This window comes from Fundulus heteroclitus, chromosome 20 (assembly GCF_011125445.2).
Source record: "Fundulus heteroclitus isolate FHET01 chromosome 20, MU-UCD_Fhet_4.1, whole genome shotgun sequence".
NCBI classification, from domain to species: Eukaryota; Metazoa; Chordata; class Actinopteri; order Cyprinodontiformes; family Fundulidae; genus Fundulus; species Fundulus heteroclitus.
Window position 1 is genome coordinate 41,387,451 of NC_046380.1, and position 18,756 is coordinate 41,406,206.

Here is an 18,756-nt window from a genome sequence, read left to right on the forward strand (position 1 = left end):
GACATTTTGCAGGCCACTGAGCTCTCTATCTTGCTCTGTGGCTGGTTGCTATCGCTGTATGTCAGCTCTGTGGTGTTACTAGAGCTTACGCAGTGAAAAGCTCTGTTAACTGCTTGAGAGAACGCACAGTCTTGAAGGTGGACCAAAACTATCCAATGGTGGGCCACATCACCAATGGCACTTACTAAAAGACCCATTCATTGTCTATACCCGCTTATCCTTTCAGTGGGAAACGAAGAGACACAGACAACCATACATGCACACACTTCAATTTTGCAAAAGCTAATAACTGGGGTTATTTAACATTTTTCTTCTAAGCAAGACAAGTTAAATATTGGCTTGCTGTATCACTGCCATCCTACCTTTCTGTTGGGTAGGCTGAGCAGTCAGCATTTATCCGCCCTGTCTACAGGACGTTAAATGATGCGTGAGATTACAGAAGAATGAACTAGAGACGTTTTCGTACACTTCTAAAAATATTACCTTCAAAGGGTTTCCCCCATTTTATCATGAATAAAATGCCTGACATTTGGCGGGAAATACTGTAAAAAAAAAAACTGCTGCAGTTGATGTCTGCCTGAGTATGACTTTCACATCTGCGCATGCATTAATATGTGTTTAAGGAATTGAGAACCTGCCCCAGAACAAATCGTAGGCTATAACTTTACGGACAACGGTGACTAATGACAATAACAGAAATCCATCTGATTCTCTTCTTCGCCCATCCCCCAATATATCTGGAGATCATAAGAGGAATATTTACACGGAAGAATAGCCTTCCCTTGTAAAAAAAATAAAAAAAATATACTCACTCTGCAGCCACTGAGGCAGCTATGGCACAGGCTTTCAGTGAACCTTCTTTTTCAAAACTATAGTTGACTTAATCACCCACCCACTTCCTGTGATCTCTGCTCATGTGGTGTCGTAACTTATACCACCGAGTTAACGAAAGGGCCTAGTAGTGAGAACTTAACAGCCAGCGATTGACTCACTAACAATAAACTGAGTTATCAGTGGAATTATGGATGCATCTGTTGAGACCTGAAAGCAGGATTCCTTTCCTTTAGCTCTTCAGCTGGAACATCTGCACACAGGGAAGTGACTCACAGACAGGGTGAGGTCAAACATGTAACATGCAATTTTCCCCTGAATGGATTTCAGTCAAACATGTTGGCATACGATGTAAAAACAAACCACTATTAAAGCTTTTCAGTCTCGCATTCATCGGGAAAATATCTGCCTATTACAGAAGTTTAAAACTAAAAGAAAAAGTTTATTCATCAAATCCGGCCTTAATAGACAAGAGGCAAAAAGAAAGACATTGTTGAAAGAAAGCTATAAAAAAGTCTGATTTATATGGAAAGTGAGTATGTGGTAGAAAGTGCTCACACTGAGGAAACATCCCCGGAACAAACCATCCCAGCAGTGAAACATGGTGGTGGCAGCATCAAGCTGTGGGTTAGGGATTATCTTCAGCAGAAAGCAGGAAGCTGGTCAGAGTTGATGGGAAGCTGGATGAAGCTAAATACAGTCTACTACTGGACAAAGACTGGGCATCTTCCAAATTGTCAACAATCAAAAAAATAAAGCAATATCTGCTTCAAAACATATTCATGTGTTTGAATGATCCAGTAAAAAAACTCCTGACCAAAATCTAATTTAGGATTTTAAACAAGACTCACAGACTCAAAGTTAACTTTGATAGAATTTGACTATTTTTGTAAAGAAGGGGAAAACGTGTCAGTTGCTGAATGGTGCACAGCTGGTTGACACTCTGAAAGACCTGCACATATTATTGCAGATGGTTATAAAAAGTACTGACTCAAGGGGGCTGAGTGCAAACCCCCATGCCACACCTTTCTGTAGTTTTTTTTATATACATAAAATGTTGAAACCAATGCACTGAATTAGACATTATTTTTTTTCCGATCCAATCAGATACCGTTACCTGGGATGAGCATATCTGCCAATACCCGATACCGATCTAATACTACTGCTGAATGACTGAACCGTATGCCTTGCCATGTGAGTGAAGGCATCAGGCTTGACATAAACATTGTTTAAAAAAAAAAGCTCAGTGTGCTCTTCAGCATGGTGCTTTTGGAGATGCTTATTTAAGTTGGTGGTGTTGAATTTACCAACATTATCACCACCCTTCACAATTTTCATGTTGCAGACAGTGCATTTTGCAGTCAGATTTGTTGGTGTACCAAGTTTGAAATGTTTCCAAATAGCAGACCTGGCTTGGTCCACTAATGGTGTTGCAAACACAGAAATGACGTGACTAGATCGCTGTAACTGTATTGCTGTGTATGATATTGATTTAAAAAATGACTGGATCGGAATGCTGGATTGGCGTCATTCATCTGATATCCGATCCAGCTAATTAGCCGATATCAGAGCTAATATCTGATGCGGGTATCGGATCGGTGCATCTCTACACTGCATGCCTCAGGTTAGATTCAGGTGTTCTGTCAGAACAGCATACGTTGTCAGATCGGCATACCCTTTGTGTTAATAGCCATATGATATCCTGATATTTGAATCTACCCGTAAGATTGGCATACACTTTATTTTTATCCAACCCAAATTATTCTCGAGTAACAATTTAAAGCATTGATTAAACATAAAAAGAAAAACTAACTAAATTTAAATTCCCACACAAACGTTTTTACTACATTGCATAATTAGTTTTTATTTATTAAGGCTTCTTCTCTTAACATCCCTGAAATTTCACTTACACCTGGCAGTTTCTACTTTCATGAAACAACAGCACAGTCAAGACTGATTATCTCTTTAAAAGATTCTGATAAACGTCATGTATAGCGTTTTTGCTGGTCAGTATACTGACCTGAGGGCTCAAATTCAAATGTTGCGCACGCTTTAGAGCAATATATGCCAATCTGACAATTATGGTGTTCTGACAGAACACAGGATTTACCAATAAGGTAGAGACAGGGTGAGAATTCCAAGAAGTAAACCAGTGTGGATCAAAAAGAACAAAAAGGCTTATCTGACATTTTCTAAAAAAAAAAAAAAAAAAAAAAAAAAAAGATTAATCCCAAGACCCTATTAATTAAAGATTAACCCTACTTTTGAAAAATAGTCTCTGGACTGGCGAGACAAAAGTGGGAAATTGTTCTTGGTATGTGTCTTGTTAAATTGTATATCAATCTAACACAACATTTTAGAAAAAAAACATTGTGTGCCAACAGTAAGGTAAAATATTTACATAACGTGACCAATCTTTAAATTGTACCATTGCTGTCCTATAAAGCTCATTGTCACTGAGTTTCCATAAATGGCCAGTGTTGGGGAGTAACGGATTACATGTAACGACGTTACGTAATTTAATTACAAAAAAAGAGTAACTGTAATTCGTTACAGTTACAGTGAGAAAATATGTAATTCTGTTACAGTTACTTCCGAAAATATTAAGAATTACAAATTTAGTTACATTTTTTTCAAAATATAAAGAAAAACCTTTGCGCTTTGCGCCCTGTATCGCCGTGTCCCGCTACGGCTCCTTGTCTCTATCACTCTGATGATCCATCCTGTCCTGAGCCTTCTGAAAGAACAGCAAGCGAGCGGACGTTTCACGGTTTTATTTCAGCTCAAGCAGCGCATCAAAAATGACAGCCTTCAAGCTTGTTGACAGCCACCTCTTGTTATTCACCCACAACAATAAACAGTGAGAGCCGACGTGTGTTGTGAAACTGCAAAACTTTGTCTTAAGCGGAAAATCAAACGCGCGTCCACAGACAGCTCAGCGTTCACAGTGTTGCCGTTTTACAACGAAAAAGGCAGAAAACGGAACAGAACTTAACTCATACAATAATGTATTTATCCAGAAACAGTGAGGGCTTTCTTACAATACTGAATGCTCTATAATTGTATTTCTGTTGTTTTTAATTATGCACGTCTGCTAGCTTTTTATTCTAAAAAAATCTATAATATTACAGCAGCAAATTATCAAAGTTTTTCAAAGCCTGTTTAAAAGCTCCAAATTGGGCTTCAGATCATACAGCAACAATTGTGCTGTCATTGTTTTACAGGGCAGAATTTGCATTTGCTGACTCTTGTCCTTAAACTACTGATTGGATATACAGGAAATTCCGCTTTTTTAAGGTTCACATTCAGTTCTCAAAAATTAAATGTTGAACATGGGTCAATACTCATTAAAACAAAGTAATCAAAAAGTAATCAAAAGTAATTAGTTACATTACTTTTTAAAAGTAATCGAAAAAGTTACACTACAATTACATTTTAAACAAAGTAACTTGTAACTGTAACGGATTACATTTTTAAAGTAACTTACCCAACACTGTAAATGGCTAACTGAAATCCAGTCATGATTTCAAAAAGCAAGAAAAAATGTGCACACTAAATATAAAATGTTCAAGCATAAGGGTGTCCACATGTGCTCTTGGCACCAGGACTTTGTTGTTGTTTCATCTGATCTGCGTCCGTCTGTCTTGGACACTCGGGTGAAGGAGCGGAGCTTTTTTTTTTTTTTTTTTTTCAGTGTCCTGTCTGGCAATACAGCAACGAGAATTGTTGTCTTAATGCCACATAGAGCTCAACACATTTTACTTTCACAAGTCATAGTGCTCCGCTTGATTTATGCTTGTAAATCGTTTTATTATGATTCATGCAGGGAATATCTTAAATTATATAGACACTACAATGGGAAAGTAGGAGAGGAAAGGAAGAACAAGAAGAAAAAAAAGAAAAGGAGAAAAGGTGAAAGAAAGAGGAGATAAAGGGGAGAGAATGATAAAACGTCTTTAGTCTGCTTCATCACCTGCAAAGAGAGATGTAAAAAGAACAGCACAACCAACAGATATAGTATAACAGATACAATAAAGTAAAACCTTGATACCATTGCTGAATTATATGTATTATTATTTAATCTGACATGTATAATGTGGTAACTGAAGTTAAAAAATATGGGATTTCTGTATAGAAGTGAATCTCTTGTGTATGTAAAGTTTATCCAAAAGAAAATAGTGGTTGTGAAGAGCCAAAGAATTGAGGCAGGCGCCAGGGGACCCAAAACCCCAGACGCCCAAATGGAACCCCAAAGCAAGAGTGCCCAAAGCAAGAGCGCCCAGGGGCCAACACAGGAAATCTGCCCCCCCACCAAGGGAAGAGGAAAGACGGCCCGAGCTACGCTGAAGTGGAACCGGCCATGGGCCCCAAGGACCCGGACACGGTGGCCCGCTCCTCCTCCAGGCCCCAGGCACCGGGCAGCAATTGGAGAACAGGGTCCGCTCAGATGTTGTGCTGTTGCATGTTGTTTTCAAGTGTGTTAAAAACTGGGAGTGCCAAAGGGGGTGCCCAGAGCCATCCACCCCCCCCCCCACCCCCCCCTCCGGAAGGAAGCTGGTGCCAGTGCACTCCCTCCAAGCAACTACCCAGAACTCTCAATGTCTAAATGCAAGAGGGGCTAGAGGGAGTCATCTGAGATGAGGTCCACACAAAAAGCCCCTCCCCAGATGTCTTTACCCCCCAGCCCCCAAACAATGCCCTACATATATGTGCGTTGTGAAAATGTTTTGAGTGAAAGTGTCTAAGATGCATAATAAAATTGGGGTGAGGGACGTCATCAGAAAGTGGGACCCTCCAGTAACGGCCCCCTCCCCAAGGTCATACATGTGTGGCAGCGTGATGGAGGAGGCAGAGGGAGGAGTCTGGGGATGGGGAGAAAAGGACTGGGGAGCCTACTGCACTCCTAGGGAGCAGCTCCCCTGCTGACTCCAATAGGCACCCCCGTTCCATGAGAGCCCACCCAGAGAGGGGGACCCTGCCAGTCGCACCATCAAAGCCCGGGGGCCAGGGACAGGCAGCAGGGCCCGTGAGCCAACCACTCACCAGGACTAACACCTCCACCCCCCCAACCCACCCACCAAACCTCCTGGCTGTCCAGGAGGTTAAAAAAAAGACCCTGGTTAGCCAGCCCGCCCGAGCCATGCAAAAACCCTCTTCCCAGATGAAACCCACACCGGAAGATGGCATGGACCAGGACTGAGATAGGGGACCAGACACGGAGCCCTTCAAATATCCACATCTAGACCCCCCCACCTGAAAGATGTAACCCTCCCCCCACACTGACATTCAATCAACTCACCACACATACGACAATAGACATCCAGGTTGGGTTAATCCCCACTCCCCATCCCTCCCCCCACTAGCAGAGTGCCAACCCATAAAGGGGAGAGCATCTGCCATGATATGTTCATGCCCCCCTACCAGCTCAACAGGTTCCGAGGCCCCCCAGTACACCAGAGGCCCCGGTAGGGCCAGACACCCGGTGCATATACCGGCCCAGATCCCAAGAGGCATACTTCACAGAACCCAAACCTCCAAAACCCCGCAAGGGCACCCGTCCGAGGGCGACACACCCCAGGGACCCCAGAGCCCCGGACCCACCCAGTGGCAGCACAGCTACCAGGTCAGTAACCCACGTCCGTCAACGCGGAACCGCAAGCGGCAGTGCTCTTGGGGGGCGGAGCTTTCCACCGACCACTACCTGGTGGTGAGCCGGTCAGACCTGACAGGCCCAAACGTATTGTGAGGGTCTGCTGGGAACATCCCTCGTGCTGTGAAGAGTCCCCCGTGAGACGGAGCTTTAACTCCCACCTCCGGGAGAGCTTTGAACACGTCCCGAGGGAGGAGAGGGGGACATTGAGTCTGAATGGACCATGTTTTGTGCCTCTATTGTTGAGGTGTCTAGTCGGAGCCTTGGCCGCAAGGTTGTCGGTGCATGTCGCGGCAGCAACCCTCGAACACGCTGGTGGACACCGGCGGTGAGGGAAGCCATCAAGCTCAAGAAGGAGTCCTATTGGGCTTTATTGGCCTGTGGGACTCCGGAAGCAGCTGATGTGTACCGGCAGTTAAAGCGGCAGGCAGCTCGCCTGGTCACTGAGGCAAAACCTCGGGCATTGGAAGAGTTCGGAGAGGCCACGGAGAAACACAGTGCAGTACCAACACTGTTTATCGTGTGGGGTGGTGTGCTGCTGACCTCGACTCGGGACCTCATGCGTAAGTTGGCAGAATACTTCGAAGACCACCTTAATCCCACCAACACGTCTTCCATTGCAGAAGCAGAGCCTTAGGACTCTGGGTTGGGTCCTCCCATCTCTGGTGCTGAGGTTGCCAAGGTTGTTAAAAAGCTCCTCGGTGGCAAGGCCCCGGGGGTGGATGAGATTCGCCCTGAGTACCTTAAGGCTATGGATGTTGTGGGGCTGTGTTGGTTAACGCGGCTCTGCAGCATTGCGTGGACATCGGGGGCAGTTCCCCTGGATTGGCAAACTGGGGTGGTGGTCCCCCTATTTAAAAAGGGGGACCGGAGGGTGTGTTCCAACTGCAGAGGAATCACACTCTTAAGCCTCCCTGGGAAGGTCTATTCCGGGGCTCTGAAAAGGAGGGTCCGTCGGATAGTCGAATCTCGTATTCAGGAAGAGCAGTGTAGTTTTCGTCCTGGCCGTGGAACACTGGATCAGCTCTACACCCTCAGCAGGATCCTGGAGGGGGCATGGGAGTTTGCCCAACAAGTCTACATGTGCTTTGTGGATCTGGAGAAGGCATTCGAACGTGTCCCTTGAGGGATCCTGTAGGGGGTACTCCGGGAGTATGGAGTACCAGGCCATTTAATAAGGGCTGTCAGGTCTTTGTATGACCGGTGTCAGAGTCTGGTCCGCATTGCCGGCAGTAAGTCGGACTCGTTTCTGGTGAGAGTTGGACTCCGCCAAGGTTGCCCTTTGTCACGATTCTGTTCATAACTTTTATGGACAGAATTTCTAGGCGCAGCCAAGGTGTTAAGGGGATCCGTTTTGGTGGCCTTAGGATTGTGTCTCTGCTATTCGCGGATGACGTGGTCCTATTTGCTTCATCAGGGCATGATCTACAGCTCTCACTAGAGAAGTTTGCAGCCGAGTGCGAAGCGGCCGGGATGAGAATCAATGCCTCCAAAGACTGTGGTCTTGAACCGGAAAAGGGTAGAGTGCCTCCTCCAGGGTTGGGGAGGATGTACTACCCCTAGTGGAGGAAGTATATTGGGGTCTTGTTCACGAATGAGGGGAAGATGGAGCGGGAGATCGACAGGCGGATTGGTGTGGTGTCTGCTGTGAAGCGGGCGCTGTACTGATCCGTTGTGGTGAAGACAGAGCTGAGCCAAAAGGCGAAGCTCTCGATTTACCAGTCGATCTACATTCCTACCCTCATCTATGGTCATGAGCTTTTGGTCATGACTGAAAGAACGAGATCCCAGATACAAGCGGCCGAAATGAGTTTTCTCCTTAGTGTGTCTGGGCTCTTCCTTAGAGATAGGGTGCGGAGCGCAGTCATTTGGGGGGGGGGGGGGGAATCAAAGTAAAGCCGCTGCTCCTCCACGTCGAGAGGAGCCAGTTGAGGTGGCTCAGGCATCTGGTTAGGATGCCTCCTGGACGCCTCACTGGTGAGGTGTTCTGGGCACGTCCCACCGGGAGGAGACCCAGAGGGAGACCCAAGACACGCTGAAGGGACTATGTCTCTCGGCTGGCCTGGGAACACCTTGGGATACCCCCGGAGGAGTTGGCCCAAGTGGCTGGGGAGAGGGATGTCTGGGCCTCCCTACTGAAGCTGCTACCCCCGCGACCCCGCCCCAGATAAGCGGAAGAAAATGAATGGATGGATGGATAATTATAAAATCTGAAATGATGCGAGACCTTACATTACCCAGAAAATCCCACCAGTAATATTTATCTGGACCACAGATTTTAGTTACACACCTTTAGAATGGAGTCCCTATTCCGCAACTATTTCCTATGAAACCGGTATAGTATGAAAGAATATGTAACTGGGTAGTGTGACTGTCTATAAGAAAGTAGAAATCAACAAAACATGCTCCACTCCACCAGGCGACCAGGAGACGACAATTTTTGCGCGGACCGACTGGCGGAGTGGGGGGGGGGGGGTAGAGACGACGACAAGTTTTTTGCGGACCGACTGGCGAAGTGGAGAGACGATGACAAGTTTTGCGCGGACCGAGGGGGGGGTCGGGGGGGGCGTATCCATGTGTTTTTTCCCTGCCATTCAGTATAACTTATACATGCGCGAAAGCAGCAACAAAAAAACGCGTGTTAACGTCAAATAAACATGCATGCATATCGAGTTTGTTTGTTTGTTTGTTTGTTTTTGTTTTTTTGTGTTTTTTTTTTTTGGAATGTTGGCGAGATGGTAGCGTGAGTTTGCCGAGGCGGCCGCCTCGCCAAGACAGCGCTGCAGGAAACCCTGTCATTTTGTGATACCATAATGAAATTTCTGATGAGGCAGACGCCAGCTCATAATCCACAGATTACATATAACACGCAGACACAACAAGACATAATGTTTCCAAACTTTTCTTCATTATCTCAGTTGATTGCACTGACCAACAACACCTGCTGCTTTCTGAGAAACAGATTACATATAACACGCAGACACAGCAAGACATGTTTCCAAACTTTTCTTCATTATCTCAGTTGATTGCACTGACCAACAACAACTGCTGCTTTCTGAGAAGTTTAATGTGCACAAATAGTCCTTAGCTTCTAATAGATTCATGTAGGGCTGGACGATATAGAAAAATATAGAAAAATCGATAAAAAAATCCATATTGATCGATATCGATAATTATTGAAAATATTTAAAACCATATTTTATATGCAGCTCTGCCTGGACATTTTATGATATTGCTAAATTATTTAATTGTAATAAGGAACACAAACACAGAATTCCAATTAAATCTTTATTTAACTAACTTTTTTAACCATAACAGAATTTTTTAAAACAAAAATAACTTAAGAGACCTGAGTTATGTTATTAAATACTGACAAAGAATAAACAAAAGTGACCAGAAAAGTTACCAAAATAAATATACCAAATAAATAAATAATACAGCCTATTTAGGTGGGAATAGTACACTAGTTACTCCTCAGGTTTCATAATCGAGAGGCTGATGCAGGGCTGAGGTCCGAGGTTCTGGCGTGTAAACACACAGATTGCAGCTCAATTTGCACTGATTCTCTGCACTAGTTGCACAATTTAGGGAGCGCTGTCAGAGAAAAACTTGCGTCCCAGAACTTTATATCGCGGACCAAGAGTGGCGAGTAATTGTTTGAAGCCAGGTTTTTCAGCTGCAGACAACAGCTAACCTGACAAAAGCCAGCTGTATGTCGCTCCGCCTAGCTTCACTCACATACATCTGGGACACCGCCATAGGAATTGCCTTTATTGAAGGCTGGGCCTTATCAAAAATTCTTGCATATGATTGGATAAGCCACTTGTCTGTCATCTTTATTGACGTGCTATTTCAACAACTCACACCGAAGCTAACCCGTGACGCCAATGATAGCGACGCAGGAAAAAAAAAATAATAATAATAATGTGTTTGCGGCTCTAGTGGCATGCGTTTTATTGACAGTGAGCTGACAGGAAGAAGGGGGAAGACAGGCGGCAAAGCGCCGCGGGTCAGAGTCGATCCCGGGCCGACCGCGTTAAGGACTAAAGGCCTCCTAATATAGTTAGCGCTAACCGCTAACCGCTCCGGGGCGCGTCCGCATCTGCAGCGGAAAACAAAACTTGCCAAATGCGGTCGGGAGAAGGGCGAAAATATCGTTTCCACCAACAAAAGCCTTCAGAGGCGTTCTCTGATGTTCTTTTAATGAAACAATATTAGGTAGATTGGACAACACGGAAGAAATGGCAGCATCAATGTTAACGCTTGCTTCCTCGACGAGCCGCCATTGCTATCAAAACAGTCTCACGTCATGGTCGCGTCTCCACTACGTCACATCTATGAAATGCCAGCCCTGCGTCCTGATTGGCCAGACCATAAAATTGGTTGGAGAAATCACTTTCTACTGGCGGTGTCCCAGATGTATGTGAGTGGAGCTAGGCGGAGCGACATACAGCTGGCTTTTGTCAGGTTAGACAACAGCAGCATATCCATCACTATGAAGAACGTTACTGCATGCGTAATGTCCTTATGCCGCTTGGAAGCTTTGTCATTTTATCACAACTAAGGGAGCCCAGTTTAGGTCTATACCTGCTTTGTTTTGGAAGAACTTCCAGAAGATTCCTACGAAGACGACGCGGTGTCGCGCGGGGCTGACACAGCTCGCACTGCTGCGGGTGTGAGCGGCTGAGCGGCTTACGTGATGAAACAAGTTGGTTGCATTACCAGACTTTGTTTTTACCGGTTCCTTGCAAGTTTGTGGTTTATTTCTGTCAGACTGGCGAACTAGTAAAACCCCGTTTTAGGACCGTTTCCTCCGCCGCTCCTTGCTGCGACATTTTCACGTGCTCTGTGTTGTGGTTTGAGAGGGCGCCGCTTTGTGACGGCGTGCCTGGGTCCGCGATTACGATTGGTTGAGAGGAAGTAGTGACTGTAGCATCAACGAATATGATAGGCTGAAAGAAAGGAAGGAAAATTGTTTCTATATCGAAGTTTTATCAACCCTATTTTTTCCTATCACGCCACACGTCTATCGATCGATATATATTGTTATTGAATTATCGTCCAGCCCTAGATTCATGTTCGAGTCAAAAAGACATACTCTGCAGTGGGATGAGTGTATCACACAAACTCTCTGTTGTTTGATACAGTCATGCACACAATAGAATGCTGAGCAATACATTTAAATCTTCAAGTTATACAGCTGTGCAGTTTGTATGGATAAAGCAGAATTTTGCAAATAGACATTAGAATGTGAGAAACAATGTAAACAGGTTATTGTTCTCTATGGAACAAGAATCTGTTGAACAAGTGGTGTGTTTCTAAACATGTAACAGACTATGAACTTGGCTGGTGGTTTGTTTGATCTTCAGCAGGGGGTGATAGCCCTCACAGCTTTGGGAAAAACTGTTTTTAAATCTATTTTTTTATCTAGTTTTAGGGGTATTCATGTGAGCTTCAGTGTTGCATAGTCTGCTTATTATAAGCAACTTTGGGGTTGTGTTTCTCTAAAGTTGCTTGCAACTTTAATGAGTTGGCCGTTTGCATTTTTTGGGTTAGTTTTAAAACGTGAAATCGCTTTTTTTGGGCTTTTCTTTTTTCCGACAGAATCCCTTGTTTATAGTGTTATTTAAGTGTCTTCCATGTGTGTAAGCGATGCCTGTGGTGGTGGTTGTGTGTGCTACATCCTTAGAGGAGTTAAGGTACCTGAGTTTTCTCTGGTTAAATCAAGAGTTAGGCCAGAGTGCCCCTCCCTCCTCTTCTGCCACACACTGCCCCCCAGCTGGCTGCAAAAACACCAAAATGCTTTTCTCTTACTAACCAAAAAGGAAAAGTTGGCTGTTTGAAAACATTTACTGTTGCAATACAAAAAGCTATTTTAAAACTACAGCTGTCAAGCTACAAGCTGAATATCTGATATGTAGCAGATGGCAGGCTCTACCAGAGCAGATAAAACAAACGATTTAGCTGCTAATTGGCCAACCGACTTCCAATGTTACTCCATAAAGAGCAGAATGGCAAAGGTAAAACCTTCTGTGCAATGAGCCTTGGCAATACTCCCAAAATAAAAATAAAAACAAAAAGTGCTAAAGGTAACTTTATTTTAAAATTAACATATTATGTAGAAGTCTGATAATATTCCAGTAGCAACAGGAACAACTGCTGCTTATCTGTTAAATAAAGGCAGTGGCATCATATTATCCATTTTGTTTTTAATTGTCCTAAATAGCATTATGTTGTTGTATTTATACTCAAAGGTATAATCAGAACCTCCTACTGCCTGGTAGATTTACTCATTTTCAGTCTCCACCAAACTCATAGACTGACCAGCCAACAGCACTCTGGAAACTGAGTCATGTCAAAGGTCAGTACCTGCATTGATTCAAAAGTCCTGAAACCTAGATTGTATTAAAACTGGTAAAGCTACATTATGTTTGTTATATGCCTGAGCTTTAGGAGAACCAACCAGCAGAGAGTTTTTCAGCGCAGCAGCTTTGTCATTGTCCTTCACCACGAGCAGAGTACTTGTTAGTGAGGACTTAAACAGATGTGTAATTATTTCCCATTTGGCTTTGCATGGACGCTCTACCTTCCAACACTCACGCTTGCCACTGCAGAACTGAAAAAAAGAGCTAGCGTGGAACCAACAAGAGCTGCTCTTCATAATCCCTACGGATAAACAACCTAATAACCGTCAGAATGCACGGCAGCCCGGAGGAACAATGCTCTCAGCAAGAACGGGTTTGGTAGAACTTCGTTTTTCCCACAGAACAACAGCCTGGATTCGTGTTCAGCAACAATTGTAGGCTGTGTAAAACACATGAAGCTGACGGAGGACAAAGCACGCCATTGTTCCGATTAATAACTGCTGCGAGCAAGAAAATACAGCTGCCTCAAAACAAATGGGTTTAAATCAACATCTTAGTAATTAGCCCACAACAAGCCCACTAAGCACCACAGGCCTAACAAAGCAAACCCAGAGAATCTGAAGCAATTTCCAATAGTGAAAACATGCACAACCATAACCCGACATCTTCGCCTTTCAGCCCCAGATGGTGTTGGTGAGAGGAAACAGAGGCTGATGGAGGAGGATGCAGGATTTACTGTACATGCTAAAGATTTGAGCAGACTCGCCTGTTAGCTGTTAAAAGCTCTATTTCCCACCTCAGCAGGTTTTATACCAACCATAAAGCAGCAAAGCATCTTTGACATGAGCATTTCTCTCATCATGTACAGTTTAACTCAAGACGTTTATATACATGCATCATGAACATTATTTCCAGATGAATTTTGTTCTTTCAACAATGTATTTCATCCGTTCTTGTTCTTGGAGAGTAATAAAAAACAACCTTAGTGATTTTTAAAATCAAAAGGTGCTCAGAGTTAGGAAGTAAGGTCAGAAGTGTACATTTGGGGTCAAACGTATAAGCAAATCCCACTTAAAATTCATGAAATGCGCCTTACCAATTTCAAGAAAAACACATGCTTTACATCCACATGATTCAGCCATCCTACTGCCTGGATATTAGACCACTCTTCTTAGCAGAATTGATTTAAGGTGGTTTGCTACCTGACCAAGAACAAGCCTTAAAGAATAAGTCCACAAATATTTCTTAGAGTTGAAGTCTGTCACTCCAGACGCCAACTATTAGCCTGTTTTATCAATTGCAAAACCAGTTTGATGTATGTTTGGAACCATTGACCTGTTGGACCACCAGGACTAGCCTGAAGGACTAGGAGTTAGATTGTTAAAACAACAGGACAATGGTCCCAAACACACCTAAAAATTATATCTGGATTAGACAAAGCAGACTTCTAACGACTTCTACAAAAAGCTCCAGAGTAGGCCCAATCTCAGCCCTACTGAACATTTTTAGTCTATGTTTAAAGAAGCAATAAGCGATATTTCACCACTAAGTGGTGCTTGAGCAATGTCTGTAGACCAAAACAAAACCCAGTCCCTCATTTCCCTTCTCACGCGTCGCCTCCTGTGCCATATTTGTAAAGGACAAAAACACAGCAAAACAGCATCACCTTTCGGAGGAACATGTCTAGTGAAGAAGTGAGTAAATCATAACTTGATAATGCTTTCTTGTTTACATTGCCGGCCCGGCAATGTAAACAAGAGCCTGGAGAACAACGCAGAGAGCTGCGGTGTAACATCATACCATAGTCCATCTGAAATATTACCTTTAGTTCTTCACATCACTATGTTTTTGTTCTTTCCATCTAAAATATTGAAACTGTGCTTATGGCTCCTTTAAAGTTCGAGTCCAAACTGGGAAACCATCCATCCATCCATTATCTAACACGAGGGCTGCTGGTGCCTATCTTCAGCTGTCAATAGGCAAGAGGCGGGGTACACCCTGGACAGGTTAACACTCAGTTGCAGAAACTGGGAGACCAACAAGTTCAAATTAACTAACAATTTCGATAAGAAGAGTAGTCAAACATCCAATGAGAATGAAACATGATGATGGCTTAAAAAAAAGCAATATTTATCGATATATTAATGGGGATGTTTGCACAAATTTTACTCCATGTGCATTAGAGAAAATCCACAGTAAATTCAGCTTTGTGCCTCCAGTTCTTTTACCTAAAGCTCACTGAATATATGGCTTGTATCATTATTCAACCACAAAAATGACCTTTTTAAAAGCGTAAGCAAAAGCCCAAAGTGAAAAGTCAATTCATGGCCACAAGCAAATGGGGCCTTACTTAGTACAACTGTATAAAAGAGACTTAAGGTGGTATACTGAGTCCTCTGAAGATTTCCTGCAGCTGTGGAAAGCAAGCAGCAACAGTGGCTGGAGAAGCCAAATGGCTGTTCTGATGGATTTGTTAGTTTGGTTCTGGCTTGTGGTCGGCTTGTCTGGTTATTACAGCCTAGAATCTTACGGCAATAACACAGCATGATGTTTTAAGTATTACTGCTGCCCTAAATGTCATTTGTGCTGTGAAAGAAATGACCTCACAGTGTGAACGTACTTGTCCGGTATGGGGAGGCCCTGGCAGAGGCCCTGGCAGATGTGCAGTATGCCGTTGTGGTGACACCTTTTTCAGCAGGGAGTGTTGGTACGCATGCACATGATGAGTTTCAAAGAAAATACAGTGCCGGGAAAATTACACTGTTTTTACTGTTTCTGTGTTGCATACAGAGATCGCGATTAAAATGTCATGTAGACGTGTTTACAGAAATGGGGAAACAATCACGTTTTCAATGGGTCGCTGTCGTGTGCACAGCGACATGAGTCAAACTGGTTCAGGTAAAACTGGTAAACTGCTTCCACAGCTAATTAGTGCCAGCATCTGCTTCATATCAGGTGCTGGGTCTCCACCAACTCTGGTACCATAAGACTGGCGCTACCTCAGCACCAAGTCTTTGCTGGGACAGATTAAAAAAACCACAAGCCAGACGGAAGAACAGAATTCATAAAGAGCTGTGGGCGGAGTCATGAAGACCAACAACCAATGAAAATAGTGTGAGAGACTGTGAAGAACCAACTTCAAGACCAGCCCTCCTTCAACACTGTGTGTCTAGAGAAGTAATGGTTATGTGACCTTTTGAAAAAGACTACTTGTCATTTTTCACAAATGTCAACTACTAAATGTGTTGTCATTTAAAAAAACTATTCTATTTTTAGTTTTTAAAAAGAAATTTTAAATAAATTAGAAACATAACACTTTTGTAAAAAGACGATGGATACAATTCCTTCTCCATGGATACATTTCCCTCAAGTCTCTAGAGTCGCTGCCTGCAGAACCCTCATCTAGTCAAATCTAGACTAGGGTATTCTACACTGATACAATTTTTTTTAAAAGATATTTGTGAAAACAAAAAAGGAATTTTTTTTAACCTTTCCCAAGATTGCAAAATCTCCTCTCATGTTGTGCAACACAATATCATGCATCATTTTGTCTCCCGAGCCAAATTTATCATCACCCACCTACTGTAGTTTCTATAGTGTTGCCTTTTTTATTCCCCTTGGGCAACTGTTTTGGTTTTCTAAACGCCTCAAAGCTGCAAATACAACAGTTTCTGCTTTCCACAGTTTCCTGCCACCTCTTTTAATTTAGGAAATGTATTATTATTTTTATACTCCTAAGATGAAAGCAAGAAGCACATCAGATCTGTAATAGATACAACCATGAAACCAGGAGATGGACCTTAGTCTCTGTGTGTGTGTGTGTGTGTGTGTGTGTGTGTGTGTGTGTGTGTGTGTGTGTGTGTGTGTGTGTGTGTGTGTGTGTGTGTGTGAGAGAGAGAGAGAGAGAGAGAGAGAGAGAGAGAGAGAGAGAGAGAGAGAGGGCAACAAGAGTAATCCCTTTGATCTCTGACTGCATCTATTTCAGCAGTTCCCGAGCTGTCAAAATAAAAGTAACATTTTTAAATAAAGAACAACCAATCATAAAGCCCCACTGTCCTCCTGCAGCCCAGCTCGGGCCGGGGTAAGAGTTGTGTTTTTCTTTTCTGCGGGTTAAACCCCCTCCTCGCTGAATCGCACACAGACCCGTGCGTCTGGTTCCAATCAGACTCGCGCAGGAATTCTGTCTGTGTGTGCACGTGTAGGTCTGTGTGAAAGAGATCAAAGTGCAAATGACTGATGCGTGTTTTATTTCAAATATTGCAATCCACGAAACAGTCAAAGATCTGTTTTAAAAATTCATCCCACACATAATATGAGGAGGAGGGGGATGTGACTTTTTTACATTTCTGGACGAATATGTTACCTAGTGCGAAATTTACCTAAAAGAGCCAAGGCCACAATGTAAAAATAAAGAAAAGACTCCAATTAGGAGAAAATGATCTTCTCTTTTTTCATAAATTTCTTTGTTCAGGTCCTACACGTTGATGCTAAAACGCAATCAAGCATCGTGATGTTGCCATGAAACTTTTTTTTTTTCTTTTTTTTTACCTGGATGAGTTCCCGAAGAATTCCACGGAATATCCAAAATAACTCCCCCGCGGCCCCGTGAAGACGGCGCGTCCCTCCGCGTCCAGGTTAAAAGCGGAGCAAAGCTGAAGCACGGCCGCCGCTACAGGTAGGAGCAGCGCAGCGCGGCGGCAGCGGTCCCCCCGCGGCCGGCGGGGAGGAGAGAGTCCAGGAAGGGCGCCCATCTCTGCTGCTGACAGACTCTTCTTGCATGGAAGAGGCGCGGCGCAACACGCATCATCCGTCCTGGCCCTTATCCCGGCCACATTGTGGTCTTTCCCCTAAATCTGAGTTCCAAAAGCCCCGACTTCAGCTCCAACAGGTCCCGTGTAGTGCTCCGCAGAGTGGATGGAGAAATGTAATACTCACATGGGGTGGGGAGAGAGAGAGAGAGAGAGAGAGAGAGAGAGAGAGAGAGAGAGAGAGAGAGAGAGAGAGAGAGAGAGAGAGAGAGAGAGAGAGAGAGAGAGAGAGAGAGAGAGAGAGAGAGAGAGAGAGAGACTTTATCTTACAAAGTAGCCTATTCGATGTTGCAGTCTCATAAGATTTCAAAAGTATTCATACCCCCATACCTACTATTTGTATTCAGAAACCTTAATACTACTGTGATTACAGCTGCAAGTCTTTGGGGGTTATGTCTGTACTCAAAACATCTGGAATTTTGTTTTGTTGTGTGTGTGTGTGTGTGTGTGTGTGTGTGTGTGTGTGTGTGTGTGTGTGTGTGTGTGTGTGTTTTTTTTTGGGGGGGGGGGATCTCGCAATTGCAAAGAAATAAATAAAAACAGACTCACTAGACTGGATGCATACACCAATTTTTAAATCCAGCCACAGATGCTCATCTGGATTTAGATTTGGACTTTGACTGGGGCACTCTTACATGGATATGCTTCTAAGTGCACCGTTCCATCAAAGCTCTGGCTGTATGTTTGAGGTTGATTGTTGTCCTGCTGTAAGGTGAACGTCCAAACCAGTCTCAAGTTGTCTGCAGCCATTTACCCAGTGTTTAGCTTGATCCATTTTCCCATCAACTCTGATCAGCTTTCCTGTCCCTGCTGGCGAAAATCACCCCATGATGTCAATGGCACACATCGTGCTTAGTATGTTGTGTTAGCCAAAGTAAAACTGGTCTCATCTGAACAAAGGGCCGTCTTCTATATATTTGCTGTGTCCCCAGGACAACCTATTGTTTATGTGGATGGCCATGTCTTGGTTGATTTGCTGATGTGACGTCCTCCTTCCAATCTTATATGATGGGTTCCTGATATGCTGAAATCTTGAGATATTGTTTTAAACTCTGACCCCAAACTTCTCTAGAACTTTCTCCCTGACCTGTCTGTTGTGTTC

The 18,756-nt window shown here is 43.8% G+C and overlaps 1 protein-coding gene across 1 annotated transcript in view; it reads right to left on the reverse strand.

The window, feature by feature from the left end:
* Positions 1-17,768, reverse strand: part of LOC105933956 (integrin alpha-5) — a 91,911-nt gene extending 74,143 nt beyond the window's left edge. Inside the window, exon 1 of the mRNA XM_036151918.1 lies at positions 17,395-17,768. Coding sequence (XP_036007811.1) covers positions 17,395-17,597 — 203 coding nt within the window. The 5' untranslated portion in view covers positions 17,598-17,768. The remainder of the gene's footprint in view (positions 1-17,394) is intronic.
* Positions 17,769-18,756: the final 988 nt, after the last annotated feature.